This window comes from Macaca nemestrina, chromosome 7 (assembly GCF_043159975.1).
Source record: "Macaca nemestrina isolate mMacNem1 chromosome 7, mMacNem.hap1, whole genome shotgun sequence".
Lineage (NCBI taxonomy): Eukaryota > Metazoa > Chordata > Mammalia > Primates > Cercopithecidae > Macaca > Macaca nemestrina.
In genome coordinates, this window is record NC_092131.1 from 149,752,405 (window position 1) to 149,768,217 (window position 15,813).

The window sequence follows — 15,813 nt, forward strand, 5'->3', positions numbered from 1 at the left end:
GTGTATAGGCTGTGTACTGATGGAACAGAAAACTCAGGTTGATTTGAGGGGATCTGATAGCCATGTGACAAGCTTCTCACTAGGAACTGAGTGACCTCAGCAAGTATCTCTAGGGAACACTTGTTTTCATTTCCTGAGGAGTCTGTCTGCCTCTCTATAGCACAGCATTCAACAGTGCCAGCAACCTTTTTCATAGTAAATAGTTATGCTTCCAAAATAAAATTAATATTATAATTGTAAACTCATTGTCTAGTATTAACTTTAGGGTTTAAGCATTTTCTTTTTGAGACTAATTAAAAGTAGAAATCAGAGAGACACAGAGAGCAGAGCAGCTTGATTTTGATGAGTGATAATATAGAAAAACTTAGCATCTCTCTAACAAGAGAGAGATTAAAGTCTCAATGAAGCCACATCTTTAAGACACCACGGTAAAAACACAGTTTTGAAAGAAAGCATTTTATTACACTAACTTAATATTTTTTCTTTTTAACAAGGGATCAAATAAAGGGAGAAACAGATTGGTTGCCTGCAAAAATGTAAAGCTGTAGATTTTGTTTCACATGGCCATGTTTGTTTATAAGCTAAAAATTTAGACCTAGGTGCAGGTGCGTGTACACTTCATCACGGTACATGACAACACTCAATGGGTGGTTATCAGAGAGTTAACATCAACATAGGTGGAGATATTAAATTGTGTTCTGCATTACTCAGGTCTGAGGCACGCATTACTTAATTTCTGTGTTAATGCCATAGATGTAATTGAAAGTATGTTTATTAATTTTACAGAGGACAAGTTGATGATCTTGGAAGATATGAATAGTGTTTGGTATGACCATGATAAACTAGAGAGATTACATATTTTAAACGATAAAATTCAAAAGGAAAATCTATAAAATAATATATGTCGTATAAAATGAAAACTATAAGGAGAGACCCGACAGACCAAATAGATATAAGGTCACTGATGACCATAAGAGGAAAATAAAGTCTAACAGACACCCTCTCCAACCCTGCCTCTCTCTCTCTCTCTCATTTTCTTTCTCTTTCTCTCTCTCTCTCTTGCTTATCTTTGAATAATTGTTTCCTGGGGTTTCAAGTGCTTCTACATAATTTAACTCCCATTTCCTTATTCTCACAGAACCTGGTTTTCTCCTAATGATCATGTGAGTCAATTCTGGTAGTGCCCTCTCAATTCTGGTATTACCTTCTCTGGAAATGCTTTCCTGACATCTCTTCCTCACATCTCCTACTGGTTCCATACTCTTCCTTTCTACTTTCATAGTATCTTAGATAGACCTTTTTTATAGCAGTTACTTCCAACTGCATTTTAACTGTGTCCTTTCTAGTCTCTCTCCATTGACTATGACCCTAGAGTCGTTTATTTCCATAAAGTGATTAGCACATTGTGGCTGCTCATTATGTGTTTGTTAAATGAATGAATGAAGCAGTATTTTTAAGTGAGGGCTTTTAGTTCACATTAGAGCTTCTGGAAACAGGTCAGAAGAGCTCACCTCCACTACAAAGCAGCCAGTACCCAGCCTATTTAGGATCATTGTGGAGGCCCTTGAAAGGACTGGCCAAGCCAGAAATCATAAATCTGTCATTACTTCATTTTCCAGCTAAACTGAGTGATCTGTTCTTTCCAAACTTCTGATTCGGAGCCTTCATTTATGCTATCCCCTTTGCCTGGAATGTACCCTTCCCGCCTTCTGTAGTCCTTGTTTGCTTTCTCTTGCTCATGTTTGTAGACCTTGTACAGCTGTCATCTCTAGGGAACCTTCCCTGATAACCTGTTCTTCCTCTTACTGCCCCATCACGTGTATTACAATCTTGAATTACTGGCCTGGCTTTCCTATTAGATGACTGTCATAGTCCAGTTTCTGCTGCTATAACAGAATACCACAGACTGGGTGATTCCTAAAGAGCAGAAGTTTATTTAACTCACTGTTCTGGAGGCTGAAACGTCCAAGAGCACAGTGCTGGCATCTGGTGAAGGTCATTCAGTAGTAGGAGGGCACATGAGCGTTTGAGGCAGAGAGAAAATCAGCTTAAACTCATCCTTTTATCAGGAGCCCTCTCCCATAATAACTAGCTCACTCCTACATTCATGCCATTAATCCATTCCTGAGGGCAGGGGCCTCATGACCTAATCAGCTCTTGAAGGCCCCACCTCCCAATTTCATCATGTTGGCAATGAAATTTCAACATGAATTTTGGAGAGAACATTCAAACCATAACATCCATCAACCACATGAGGATACAGATCATGACCTTACTTAACTTATAGTTGAATGCAGCCAAGCCAGCAAATGGACTATTTCTTCTCTAGTGATGAGGATACTTTAGTAGGAACTGCAGTTTGTAGGAGACACCATTTGGCGGATTGTTAGCTGGTAGATAATTTAAAATATTTTAAATGGTTTTGTAACTTTAATTAAATAGTATAAATTTAAATTTCTTTTCTGTGGCTCCAAAGAGTATCTCCTGAAGTGGTTGACAACAGTACTGTAAGATATTGAAGTAATTCTTTAGTAATGAAATAATATGTTTGAGATTTGTATGCATAAGAATTCAGAGGCCCTCTATTGCAGATTCACCCTTAGTTGTGATGCTTTCTAATTTAATGCTTGATATCTTCTTCTTCTCTGTTACTTTTTAATTTATAAGTAGATATTATTTTTAGGAAATATCATTCTTTTTATTTTTTTTGAGACAGAGTTTCGCTCTTTTTGCCCAGACTGGAGTGCAATGGCACGATCTTGGCTCACCACAACCTCCACCTCCTGGGTTCAAGCAGTTCTCCTGCCTCAGCCTCCCAAAGAGCTGGGATTACAGGCATGCACCAGCACCCTGGCTAATTTTGTATTTTTAGTAGAGACGGGGTTTCTCCATGTTGGTCAGGCTGGTCTTGAACTCCTGACCTCAGGTGATCCACCTGCCTCGGCCTCCCAAAGTGCTGGGATTACAGGCATGAGCCACCGCACCCGGCTAATGGGAATATCATTCTTATGTTCCTTTCCACGTTGTTGCATGTATGAGCCAGCAAAAAACTCACTGTGCCTTATCACAAAGAACAGAGAAGAAATAATGTTAATCACATTCCCAAGTGGGCAGTGGAACAGGAATTAAAAGAAATTAAAGAATGTGTAAGCAGAAACTCAGTTGTATGTAAGAAAACCCAATTCCCCCTCAGAAAGAGAAAGAGCCAGAGTCCTTTAAAAATTAACTGCCTGTTTTTCTTTGGCTAGTGAGCCTTATCTCTCCTTCTTTCCCAGGCATTGTGAAGACCCTATTTTTGTAGCTGTGCAGCTGCAAAGTCACTAGACAGAAAAACCCAAGTCATAAAACATATTTTTCTTGAAAAGTAAGAAATGATGTAATGTATGTCTCAATTAATTGAATAACTGTCTTTGTTTCTCGCTTCTGTAATATGCTTTCCCCTGCACAGATCTCCCCCCAACCCCATGAAATGTTTAAAAGGTAACTTAACTCTTTGTTCAGGGCTCAGTCCTTTGGATGTTAATCCGACTGGGCTGGTGCACTTAAATAATAAATATCCTCCTCAACCCCATCTGTCTCTCTGATTCCTTAAAAAAAAAAAAAAATTCCTGAAACATTTCTGGTGGCCGGTATGGGGATTGAACCTGCGACCTTGGCGTTATCAGCACCAGTATTGACCAAAAAATCCACTAAATTGGCCCCCTACTTCCATAGAGACCATAGGTTCCCTTATCAATCCTGCTACAGGCAGCACTGGCAGTTCCTTTTTTTTTATTTTATTTTACAGAGATGAACGAAATCAGTCCATCATCGTAAGTGGAGAGTCTGGGGCAGGAAAAACAGTCTCAGCTAAGTATGCCATGCGATACTTTGCAACTGTGAGTGGTTCTGCCAGTGAGGCCAACGTGGAGGAAAAGGTCTTGGCCTCCAACCCCATCATGGAGGTAAGACAGTAGAGTCTTCGGCTTTCTTCCTATATTCTCTTGATAAGAAACATGCTCAAAAAATTGATTGATGCAGCATGTCTCAAGAAAGCCCGGGGTCTCCCAGCCACTAAAATTAAGAAAATACTTTTCTACATGTTTATAAAAAATCTAGGAAAAGTAAAAATTTGGTAAGGTAGACGTTTTTAATAAAGCCCAGCTATAGCGGAATCTGCTTTAGTCTATAATCCTGAATTTTTGACCTACCAGCGAAATTGTTGCCCCTAAATACCAGCCAGCAATTAAGTTTCCTTCTCCTCATTAACTGACTCATATCTATTGTTCCTTTCCTTGTGCCAGAAGTACAAGTTACTCATTTCCCCCAAGTCCTGAGTTCTTATTTATGCTCCTTCTAAAACATAAGATTTGTTATGCTCAAGTATGAATGAGTTTCATTATTCCTTTGCCCATATTTCATTTTCTGTACTTAGTCCAACCTAAGTTGGCTTAAATTTTAATATAGCTAAAGTTTTATTTTTTTTTCCAGATTTGAACTGTAAACTTACATATGATCTTTATAAGCTTTTTTGTTGTTGTTATTGTTCTGTCAAGAATGTAACACAGCTATAGGTTTGTAAAAGACATTCAGTAACTATAAGGTTTTGACAGGGGAAGAACTATGAAAGAATGTGCTTTCAAAATTCGAGTGCACCATATACAAAGTAGAAATGCCTACGCCAATGAAAATGGAACTAATTGTGTGAGAATTTGAGTATTTTAGGGTTTGTAGAGTATTATTTATCTATTAATATGATTTTTGGAAAGTTATAGTTTTATATGAAGACTTATTAAATGGAGAAAAATTAATTTTGTTAAATGGAGAGAAATTAGTTTGGACATGCAGAAGCAAACTTTCCTTGTTAAAAATTCAAATTGGCATTTTTTTATTCCTGTCTTTTTCCTTTGTCAAGCTTTATTTGTCACCCAAACACAGATGGAGTTAAAATCGGCCTGGTGCACCTGTGGTACAAGTGGTTTTTGCAATAATCTATCTAGAGGTAATTGTGCTTGGTTTGCAGTGCTGCGTGTGACACTTCAGAACAGAATGCTGTGACCTCTTATCTGTAGGGCTGCCCTCTAGAGCAGCGGGACTTCTACTTTTTGGGATCGAAAAACAAGATATGATGGGGAAATTCAGAGGTTTCCTGGGCTGGATGTGCTATGGAAAAAAATACTGGGAATGCTTTCTGAAATAGGATGAACAGGAAGAAACAGATGCTTACACCGAAAGAGAATAGTGAAAATGTTAAGCAGATGTTAAGATTTTGAAAGAATGTAAGCTACAGATACAGTGCTGGATGTCACTGGTGTTAATATTGGGGAAATAGAATCTGTGGAGCCAGTTTTTGGTTTGGGGTCAGAAAACAGTATGGCTTCTTTTCTTGCTGTTGTTGTTTTGACTGGTTTTGGTCATGACAGATTCTTGGTATTTGACAACAGTTCCAGCCATTTTAGTCCCTAGCACTGGAATATCCCAAAGTCTTGAATGTGATAGCATTAGGTAATCCCATTTCTTCTGGGCCTGGACCATGTAATACTAGGATTTGAAGTTGTCTTTGAGGATAACTGAAGTCTAGAATGAACCTTCTAGAATTTTTCATGAGTAGAGTGAACTATTTTATTACCTCTTTAAAAAAAAAACAACAAAAAAACTTTATTGGTTTTTCTACAACACAGATTTGAATTATATTAGTAGGAGTGATATTAAAAATTTGGAATAGCCACTGTCGTAGTCCATTTAGTGTTGCTGTAACTGTAGCCTCAGAATACCTGAGGCTGAGTAATTTATAAAGAAAAGAGATTTGTTTAGCTCATGGTTCTGTGGGCTATACAGTAAGCATGGCTCTGGCATCTGCTAGGCTTCTGGTGAGGGCCAGCGTGCTGCATAACATGGCAGAGAATGTCACAGGGCAAGTGGACACACGCAAACAGGGGAAACCTGAGGGCCTCCTGACTTCATAACAGCCCACTCCAGTGGAAATGAATCTAGTCCCGAGAGAACTAATCCGGTCTCACCAGAGGGAGAACTCACTGCAGGAGAACTTTACCAAGGCTTTCACTATAGATTTGCCCCCATGACCAAAACACCTCCCACTAGACCCCACCTCCCAGCACCTCCACATTGGGGATCAAATTTCAACATGAATTTTGATGGGGACATGTTATATCCAAACCACAGCAGTCAAAGATAATACTTACAATATGCAATTATAAAGAATATGCCCTGCTTGCTGGGATGAACGTAAAAGATAAAGGGATCAGCTATGCTCGCCTGCTTCCTTCTCTGTTATTTAGTCTGTCTAAATAATTTGAAATTGTTCATCTATAAGAATTTGGATTAAGAAAAATTTGGTAAAGAGTTGAACTAATTTTCAATAACTACAAATAAGAGCATCTCAATTTGAAAGATGGAAATGTAATATGGAGCTGAAGATCAGTTACTGGAAGAAAACATAGGTAAAATACTGAGTATGTAGTCTGAAAAATTTGTAGCTTTAAATCGTTTCAAGACTGTGTCCCTATATCAGAGCCCTTTGCTGTGATGTCAGGAAAGGTATACCTGCGTCTCCAGTGATCTGCTGAAACTCCTCATAGGATAATGAGCATCCTACACGGTTAACATTATAATCCAGTGTCTAAAGAGATATGCACATTATTCTTCAAAAAGGAAGCTCCTCATTCTCAACATAGGCTTCTTTTGCAAAATGTGAATGATGTACAGATAATTACTCTGTTTGCTCCATTTCATGATGTTTTCATTTTTTCCTGGAAATTTTCATCATAAGATGGGAATAGCACACTGAAACTTTTTTTTTTTTTTTTTTTTTAAGAGACAGGGTCTTGCTCCATCTCAGCCTGTCCCAGGCTGATCTCAAATGAACTCCTGGGCTCAAGCAATCCTCCTGCCTCAGCCTCCCAAAGTGTTGGGATTACGGGTGTGAGCCACTGTACCAGGCCTGGATCTTAATTTTTTTTTTTTTTTTTTTGAGACAGAGTTTCATTCTTGTTGCCCAGGCTGCAGTGCAATGGTATGATCTCAGCTCGCTGCAACCTCCACCCACTGGATTCAAGCTATTCTCCTGCCTCAGCCTCCCGAGTAGCTGGGATTACAGGCACATGCCACCATGCTCAGCTACCGTTGTATTTTTAATAGAGATGGGGTTTCACCATGTTGGTCAGGCTGGTCTCGAACTCCTGACCTCAGGTGATCCATCCGCCTTGGCCTCCCAAAGTGCTGGGATTATAGGCATGAACCACCGCACCTGGCCAATTGTTCCTTTTTAATTTCAATAACCATAATTGAAGATTTTCCTCTCCATTTAGCAAAGAAGTGGCTCATGCATCATTACATTAAAATAGTAAAACCAAGATTACCAAGATCGTAAAATTTATTTTTTCCTTTAGTGGCTTCTTGCTAATTAAAGTGAAAATAGTATTAGGGAGTCTCTTGTGAATACAGTGCTTATGTGGCCGAGGCAACAATTGAGGGAGTGGACAAAAGGTACTGTTTGTGTATAGAAATTTCTTTCGCTATCAGGTTCAGGACTTAGAATCAAATAATTTTATTTTTTAAAAAGAACCCTAGAGCTCCACTATCCTAGTCAATTTACATTTGAGGATACTAATGGTCCTCAAAGAGATTAAATAATGGCAAGTTGATAATAGGGTCTGGTCTGATAGGTCTTCGGGCTTCTAATTCATTTGTTCTTTCTACCATTGTTTGTCTATGTTTAAATGCATTTTACTTGAAAACAAAAGGATCTGCTTCAACTCTAGTCAATCCCTGCCTCTTCTCACAATGTGGTGGTGTTTCGACAGGTGGACCACTCTGACGCCCAGTCTGAGTAGATGGGGAGAGATGATGTGTGGAAGGTGGGGTAAGAGTTGAGGAAGGAGGAGAAGCTGTGGCCCACTCTTCCTCCACTTGCTTAGTTACTGGCAGGAAAGTGCTTAGGCCCGTAACTAATATTTGCTGAGTGTTTATTGAGTAGCTGCTGCTACTTCTACCACATGTGACCTTTCATTTGCTCTTTGGAAGAATATATTGTGTTGAGAGAAAAGTCTGCATTTATAATTAATCTCCTTTTCTAAATAAAATAGTGGACAATGTACAGACTGTTTTTTGCTGTGGTGTTTTGTAATATCAAGAGGGGTAACATCTGAGTAAATGAATAGATAAATTATCTCAGGCTACATTAGATCCTTCTGTAATTTTGCCAGAAATTTATTCTTATTTTTCTAGAAAAGATTTTAAAATGTTAATCTAAAATATAGCAGTGTCCTCACTGCCAAAACAAAATAGGATGATATCTACACTCTATTTCAGAAAGTGAAAATATGTTTTCTTTGATTGATCAAAGAATCTAATGTGCTGACTTGTATGGCTATGTTACTACTGTTTTCATTACTTACATTTGTATCACTCTTAAAACTACATTGTATTTTCACATCTTTCTCTCTGCTGTAGTTTCAATATACTAATCCTAACATAGGCTTTGTGAAGGTGAAAGAGATTAATCTTTTATGAAATTTGCTTATTAAACATTTAATATATGCATTATGTTAACACTTGCTTTTCTGACTACACCTTTTTTTTTTTTGCTTTGCCTTAAAAAAAAATTATAGAAGCGAGTTACCTAAATCAGAAAGACATATGGCATTAAAAATTTTAAGGTTATATAAAACATTTAGCAGTGAGTTATATTCTCTGCATTCTGTAGCAGATATTTTGTAAGCTAGATTTAACTGTCAAAATCCAAAGCCAAATGTTTGTTTTTCTGGTTCTGAAAATGGCCTTTAAATTGAGTGGGTAATACTAATACTCTGCTAATAAACAGTTTAACTGGACCTTTGTTGCCACAGGATAAGGTAATAGAAATATCAGGCTAAAGAGACCCTGAGCACCAGAGCAGCATTTCCAGGAAATATTAATTGGTCTTAACCATTTTATTTATGTAAAGCAGGTGAAGTTTTTTGGAAAAATATAAAAACCTGAAACTTACCTAACAAAGCCCATGCCTTGGCAGCTCTCATTGTCACTTGTTCTCTTTCTTTGCTGGCATGAACGTTCAGATAACCCAAAAGGTGTTATGAAAATATTCTAACCTCTGAGTTCAGGTCTGCTGTTTCTGAAAATCATTTTTGTGAGAATAACAAGACAAATAAGAACTATTAGTATATATCTGTGTGATTGTGCAGTGAGCAAAGCATACACCTGTGCCTGCAGTGGCAAAAGTGGTTCTGTTCTTAAAAGAATCAGTTTTGGCTGGGTGCAGTGGCTCACGCCTGTAATCCCAGCAGTTTGGGAGGCCAAGGTGGGTGAATCACAAGGTCAGGAGCTTGAGACCAGCCTGGCCAACATGGTGAAACCCCGTCTCTACTGAAAATACAAAAATTAGCTGGGCGTGGTGGCATGTGCCTGTAATCCCAGAGGCTGAGGCAGGAGAACCGCTTGAACCTGGGAGGCGGAGGTTGCAGTGAGCCGAGATCGTGACACTGTACTCCAGCATGGTGACAGAGCAAGACTCTGTCTCAAAAAAAAAAAAAAAAAAAAAATCAGTTTTAAGGACCTGTGTTCTACTCCATCTTTTCTCTCTCTGAGCAGATTCTGTAAATGTCATGTTGTTAATTACACGTCTAAAATCTTATTTTCTCTCTTGCTTTTTAGTCAATTGGAAATGCTAAAACAACCAGGAATGATAATAGCAGCCGTTTTGGGAAGTATATTGAGATTGGTTTTGATAAGAGATATCGAATCATTGGTGCCAATATGAGAACTTATCTTTTAGAGAAATCCAGAGTGGTATTCCAGGTAAGCCGGCCATATACACAAATGTACTTGTGTTAGATTGCTGTATAATTGTTGAGTCCATGCTTGCTGGTATGCATTTTATTTCTAGATAGTTTTGAGCATATTATGACAATATTACCTCCAACCACACTTGGACTAAAGCATGGAAAATGGTGCCTGTTAGAGGCAGGGGAGTACCACTTAAACGCTAATAGTCTTTGGGGCTGGTCACTTTTAGGTTTGACTTTTCCCTACAGGTGCTTGCAGGAAAGCTTAGTTGAGAACAGGTGCTATTAGTTTAGTCTTGTCTCTCATATTTCCAAATGATAGGGAAGGTATTGTTCCATGCTTTCAATAAGTTACAGTTTGAACTTGGTTCAAGAAAAGAAATTATCTTGTCCTCTTTCCTTCCTCCTTCTCCTCTCTTAGAATATATTATTGTTCAGATAGAATAGTGAGGGTTAAAAAAATCTTCACAACCCAATTGTGAACTACTATCAAAAAAAATAGTTGATGCATCTGTGTAGGGTTTACATTCACATGTAAGCTCTTGATCCCTTTTGATTGGAAAGTGGGAGATACTATATATTTACATCACTAACAGGCATACATTTATATATTTATAGGTATGGATTTATCACACACTCTCAGTATAGGGCTTCTGTAGACCTACTGCTTGCCTCATGCTGTGAGATTTAGGTTTCATTAACCTCAACTGCATGCCCACTGCATTGAGGTTCAAATGCCCCTGACACTGCCATGTAACAGCATCCACAATTTCCATAGCCCAGGTCTGTCATAGGTTTGAAAGTGTCTGATAATTTGAGCAGTCTGAAGTTGCTCTGGCTTTGACTTTGGGGCTATGCCTGATTTGTCGCCACCTAAAATATACTTGATTTGTATAGTAAGGCAATACAAATGAAGTATTATATTTAATATCTAGGTACATACAGAACAGTGTTACTACACTGATGGCCATTTGTGTAGGTTTTTTTGAAAAGTGTCTACTTTGATAACCAGAAGAAAGAATGGGTGAAACAGAGGTAGATCTAAGAGAAGATTCAAATGTTAGAGTTCAAATAGTAGAGGTTTGATTGATAGGTAAGTGAGTAAGCGGGGAGGAAAAATGGTCCTTGGTCAGTATGAGACCAAAGGCTAGTAGTGCTTAATATAAAATGGTAAGGCCCAATCCTTATTGTCTTGTTTAGAGACACTGAACCATTTCTAGCAGTTTCCCAGTCTCCAGAGATATAGAATGTCAAGGATGTTTGGCTTGTCAGAATGAATCACACAATCAGAAGAGGCATACTTGTACTGTCCTTTATGTACAAAGAGGACCTAAGCATTTCTGCAGACTCACAGGCTTTTGTAGTTTCTGTATGCTGAACCACCTGATCTCTTGTTTAATCATGCTTGTGGTCATTAGTATATTGGTAATTTGTTCAGTGGCTTCTGTCCCTATAATAGGTTTTCTTTTCCAGACATCAGCCCCCTGTGGGCATCAAACCTGACCCTGGCCTTATTAATAAGATTCATTAGCCAACTTAGTATACTGTAAAAATCAAGGATATAGTGATAAACTATTAGGTGTATGAACAATATTATTGCAACTGTATTTTTTAGATATATGTGTGGAAAAGACTCTCAGGAAATACTGAAAAATTATCTTAGAATTTATATGTGATTTATTTTCTATTTTATAAAAGTTATTGATTTAAAATGTATAAACTAAAATGATATAGAAGATGTACATTTGTGGCTTTCTTACAAACAACACAGTAGATGGTCCAGTCTACAATATGGCAAGAATGGGATTATTCTTTTTTCAAAGCATTTGGAAGACTGTGAATCTAAGAGGTACCATTAGAAAATAGTATTGAGTATGGCAAAAAAAAAAAAAAAATGGTTTTAGTTTCCCCCCAAAAGCACTGGTTATCTTATGATTGTAGACATATATCAAGCTGTTCACTAGTTCAGAAAGCATTACTATCCGATATTTTATGTTGAATTTGACCAACACACATATATTCATATATATGCATATAGACTATAAATCAGAAGATTTAATAATCAGAAATAAGTATTAGGAAATATTGGAGAGTATAATTTATTTAACCAACTGAGATAATTAAATATTAAAATCTTATTTTATGATAGAATTTTCTGAATTTTAGATTAAAATGCTGTAATTGAAAACTCTTCTTATTTCAAAGGCAGAAGAGGAGAGAAACTATCATATCTTCTATCAGCTTTGTGCTTCAGCAAAGTTACCTGAATTTAAAATGCTACGATTAGGTATGAATATGGCATTAAATTTATTGTTCTAGTATTGTTTTCTGTTAATTTCCAAGTTCCTAAATTTACTTGTTAAAAAGGAGCTTATCTCATGCTGAAATACTTATGGATAATATGATAAAAAGTCAGCAGTTGGCTTCAAAATAACCCATGGGGTAGAGAAGGAGTAAGTAGCTGTATAAATGGAACAGTATTGGCCTGGAGGTGATTTTAGATGGCTGTTTAAGATGAGTAATGAGTACCTAGGGGCTCATTATGTTAGTCTCTCTACTTTTGTATATGTTTGATATTTGCCTTGATTAAAAGAAAAAAAAAATTAAAGGAGTTGATTTGTTAGAGGCCAAGTAGGGTTTCTTATGAGGGGAGTAAAGGATTTGAGGAAATTATTCTAGTGTGTAGATTGGAATAAAACCTTTAGGAAAGGACTATTTGTTTTACCAATTAACATAAATAAACTATAAATATTTTACCCCATTTAATTAAATTTTATTTAATTTTTAGTTTTTTATTAAAATACAATTGAAAACACAGGCAGTCAAACTCTAGACCCTGTACACTCAACTGTGCGATCACCACCTCTGATTCAGAGTGGACGTAAGGGTAGAAGTCAAGGCTTTTTCATAAACCAGAAAACTTTTATTTTTCTTCGTTACAGGAAATGCAGATGACTTTAATTACACGCAACAAGGAGGCAGTCCTGTGATTGAAGGAGTGGATGATGCAAAGGAGATGGCACACACCAGACAGGCCTGCACTTTGCTAGGTAATGTCACTTTATTCTTGAGCTCTTCTGAGGAATAGCTTTTTTACTCAAGCAACCTTTGTTTAGAATATTGGCTTGACTTTATATTAAGTGGCGAGTATTGCTAAAAGATTTAATATTCCACATAGAACACATTTAGACAGCAAATGGGCAGGAGGTTTCTTTTTGGAGTGACAGAACTGTTCTAAAATTAGATTGTGGTAATAGTTGTGCAACTTTGTAAATTTACTAAAACATCATTGAATTGCACACTCAAAATGGGTGAATTTTATAGTATGCAAATTAGCCTTCAATAAAACTGTTCAAAATATATTTGGGGCATCAGGGGAGGGCTACTTGTAATTCTTTGCTTAAATTTTTACAAAATCTGAAACATGAAGCTAAGTGAAATGGGCTCCTCTACAAGCTCGCATTTTGTAGGAGCTTTTGGTTTGTTTGTTTGGTTGGTTTTGGGGATCTTTCTGTGGCTGGGAAATGTGGCTGAGTTGGCATCGTGACAGAATATTACATTACATGTAGTTTATTCCAGCATTTTTTTTTCTGTTCCAACACTTCTGAAGCAGCTCAGATGTCACTATCTTGTTTCTGGGATTTAAAAAATGTTGGGCCTACATATGAATAAATTAATCTTTAGAACTTGTCATCAACAACTTAAAGAACAAAAAAAAACCTCAGAATATAAATAACTCTAAAATCATATGATGGCATTTTGAGTAGTACCCTCAGGTGAGTTAACGTAATTTAAAAGCACTGCTAATTACAGTGTGGACCAGGACCACTGTGGGCCTTGCTAGAAATGCAGAATCCTGAATCCCTTCTCAGGCCTACTGAAACATAATCTGCATATTGTCAAAATGTATTGGTGATTCATATGCATATTAAAAGTTTGAAAATCGCTGCATTTCTTCTCGGGCTAAATCTATTTGTAAACAGTAAATTGTGAATTTGAAAAAGCCATACAGAGGTTGCAGTGAGCTGAGATCACACCACTGCCCTCCAGCCTGGGTGACAGAGTGAGACTGTGTGTCAAAAAACAAAAAAGAAAAAGTCATAATGCAGGAGATGGTAAAAAATAATAATAATTATTATTATAGGGTCAGTACTGAATTATCCTTTCTTAGATTACATATTTGGAAATGATTTCACTGCTTCTATTTGCATGCAATTATATCTAATTTTCATGAGATTCTTATATTATTTAAAAATGAAGCCAGATCTGATAAAAGCCGAAAGCTGTCCAGCTTTCTCATCTTGCCTTATCCTTCAACTTCTGCTCTGATGCTGTATTTGGACGCATACTCATCAGGCTGGGATATAGCACCAGCCCAAACGCTTCTAATCTTGGTGTCTTTGACTTATACTTGGTCTGTAGTTTAAAGAAGTGATTAAATAATTACTTTTTAAACAGCCTTAAGAAGTAACAGCTTTATTGGGCTGTATTTGGAGCAGAGATAAATAGAAATGGTAATACTATTAATTTTAAACCCAGTGTGTGACAATGATGACAATAGTTTGTTTAGCACTTACTGTATGTCACATTGTATATTAAGTATGCTATGTGCATTATCTCATTTAATCTTCACATACTTTGAAATAGTCACTATTATTTTCATATCTCAAATGAGAAAATGGAGGCATAGAATACTGACGTTACCTGTCCATTTGAGATGATAGGTCTGTACCAGAGCCAGGTCTCAAGCCAGATCAGCCACAGTCAGCAGCCATGTTATCCATCCATGATGCTAAACTGCCTAATGTGTTAATGTCAACAAAGACGAAAGTGTTGTTAGCTATGACACATTATAATATGCACAACATCTGCCAATATTCAGGAATTAACAATAGGCTTAAAATTGTCTACTATAATTGTTTAGTTGCTATTCTGAAATTAATCACTTGTTCATTCACTCTCTTGTTTCAGGAATTAGTGAATCTCATCAAATGGGAATTTTCCGAATACTTGCTGGCATCCTTCACTTAGGCAATGTTGGATTTACATCCCGAGACGCAGACAGCTGCACAATACCTGTAAGTTCAGAATAAGCTTTAGTGGGATGGCAGTTGAATTGTGTTTTAGATTTGTAGATTGTGTAAAGAAGCAATATAGTTTAAGTCTCTCTCTCAATATTATCAGAAATATAGTTATCAAAGACATATATTATCAAAAGGAGAATCTCAAACTGAGAATAAAGAAATATGGATTCTAATCCCTGGTGCATAGTGATTTTGTGGTGTGTGTGACAGAGATAGAGAGTGAAAGAGAGAGGGTTGGATAGATGAGATTAGTGACTGTGATGCAGATGTGGCCCCACAAGATCAGAAACTCATGGAAGTTAAAGCTATAAGGGATCATATTATGCCCTTACTGAAATGTTTCAGGACTCCCCACTGCCTTCAGAAGCAGATCCAACACCTTACTTGGCATGACATGACATGACATGAAAGGCCTTCATGACTGACACCTGACTTCCTATTGAGCTTCTTTCTCATTGCTTTGCACACTCCACATCCAGCCATTTCCATGCCAGGCTGGCTGTCTCTCCTGGCTTTGCTCAGATTCTCCCTGCTGGGGTTCGTAGATTGCTCTTCTTCCCTAGCCAGCTCTTACTCACTTCTCACAGGCAGACCTCTAGCATGTCTTCTTAGATACACACTCCCCCTTCTGCTTTCCTTTATTGTAGCTCAAATCACATTGTTCTATAAAGGTCTCTCTTGCTTGCCTTTACCCACTAGGATTTGAGGTCCTTGTGGAAAGAGCCATGCTATTCATTTTGGCATTCTTAATTAAGGCCTTAATTTAAATGGCATTTATTCAACTCAGTTGCCTTTTTTCTCTGGATCTATAGCCTCTTGTGTAAAAACAGATTCTCTACTCCTGTAAGAAAAGAATCTCTTTCTTGTCTTTTCTGGATATACTACTTTGATACTATATTAGATGTGTGAGACATGATATAATATAAAATAAGTGACTTTATGATTTG

General features: G+C 37.3%; 1 protein-coding gene and 1 long non-coding RNA gene across 6 annotated transcripts in view; one reads left to right on the forward strand and one right to left on the reverse strand.

Annotated features, from left to right (window-relative positions):
- LOC112428034 (uncharacterized) overlaps nucleotides 1-14,758 on the reverse strand; it is a 95,792-nt gene extending 81,034 nt beyond the window's left edge. The window contains exons 1-2 of the long non-coding RNA XR_003019889.2: nucleotides 14,487-14,758; nucleotides 8,987-9,112 (exon numbers count right to left, since the gene is read on the reverse strand). This is a non-coding gene — a long non-coding RNA (uncharacterized lncRNA). The remainder of the gene's footprint in view (nucleotides 1-8,986; nucleotides 9,113-14,486) is intronic.
- The window catches only part of LOC105493105 (myosin VA), a 221,998-nt gene that overhangs the window by 98,479 nt on the left and 107,706 nt on the right, over nucleotides 1-15,813 (forward strand). For all 5 annotated transcript variants that reach the window (XM_071066834.1, XM_071066832.1, XM_071066835.1 and 2 more), the window contains exons 5-9: nucleotides 3,788-3,944; nucleotides 9,652-9,795; nucleotides 11,988-12,069; nucleotides 12,725-12,832; nucleotides 14,754-14,860. In XM_071066834.1, coding sequence (XP_070922935.1) covers nucleotides 3,788-3,944; nucleotides 9,652-9,795; nucleotides 11,988-12,069; nucleotides 12,725-12,832; nucleotides 14,754-14,860 — 598 coding nt within the window. The remainder of the gene's footprint in view (nucleotides 1-3,787; nucleotides 3,945-9,651; nucleotides 9,796-11,987; nucleotides 12,070-12,724; nucleotides 12,833-14,753; nucleotides 14,861-15,813) is intronic.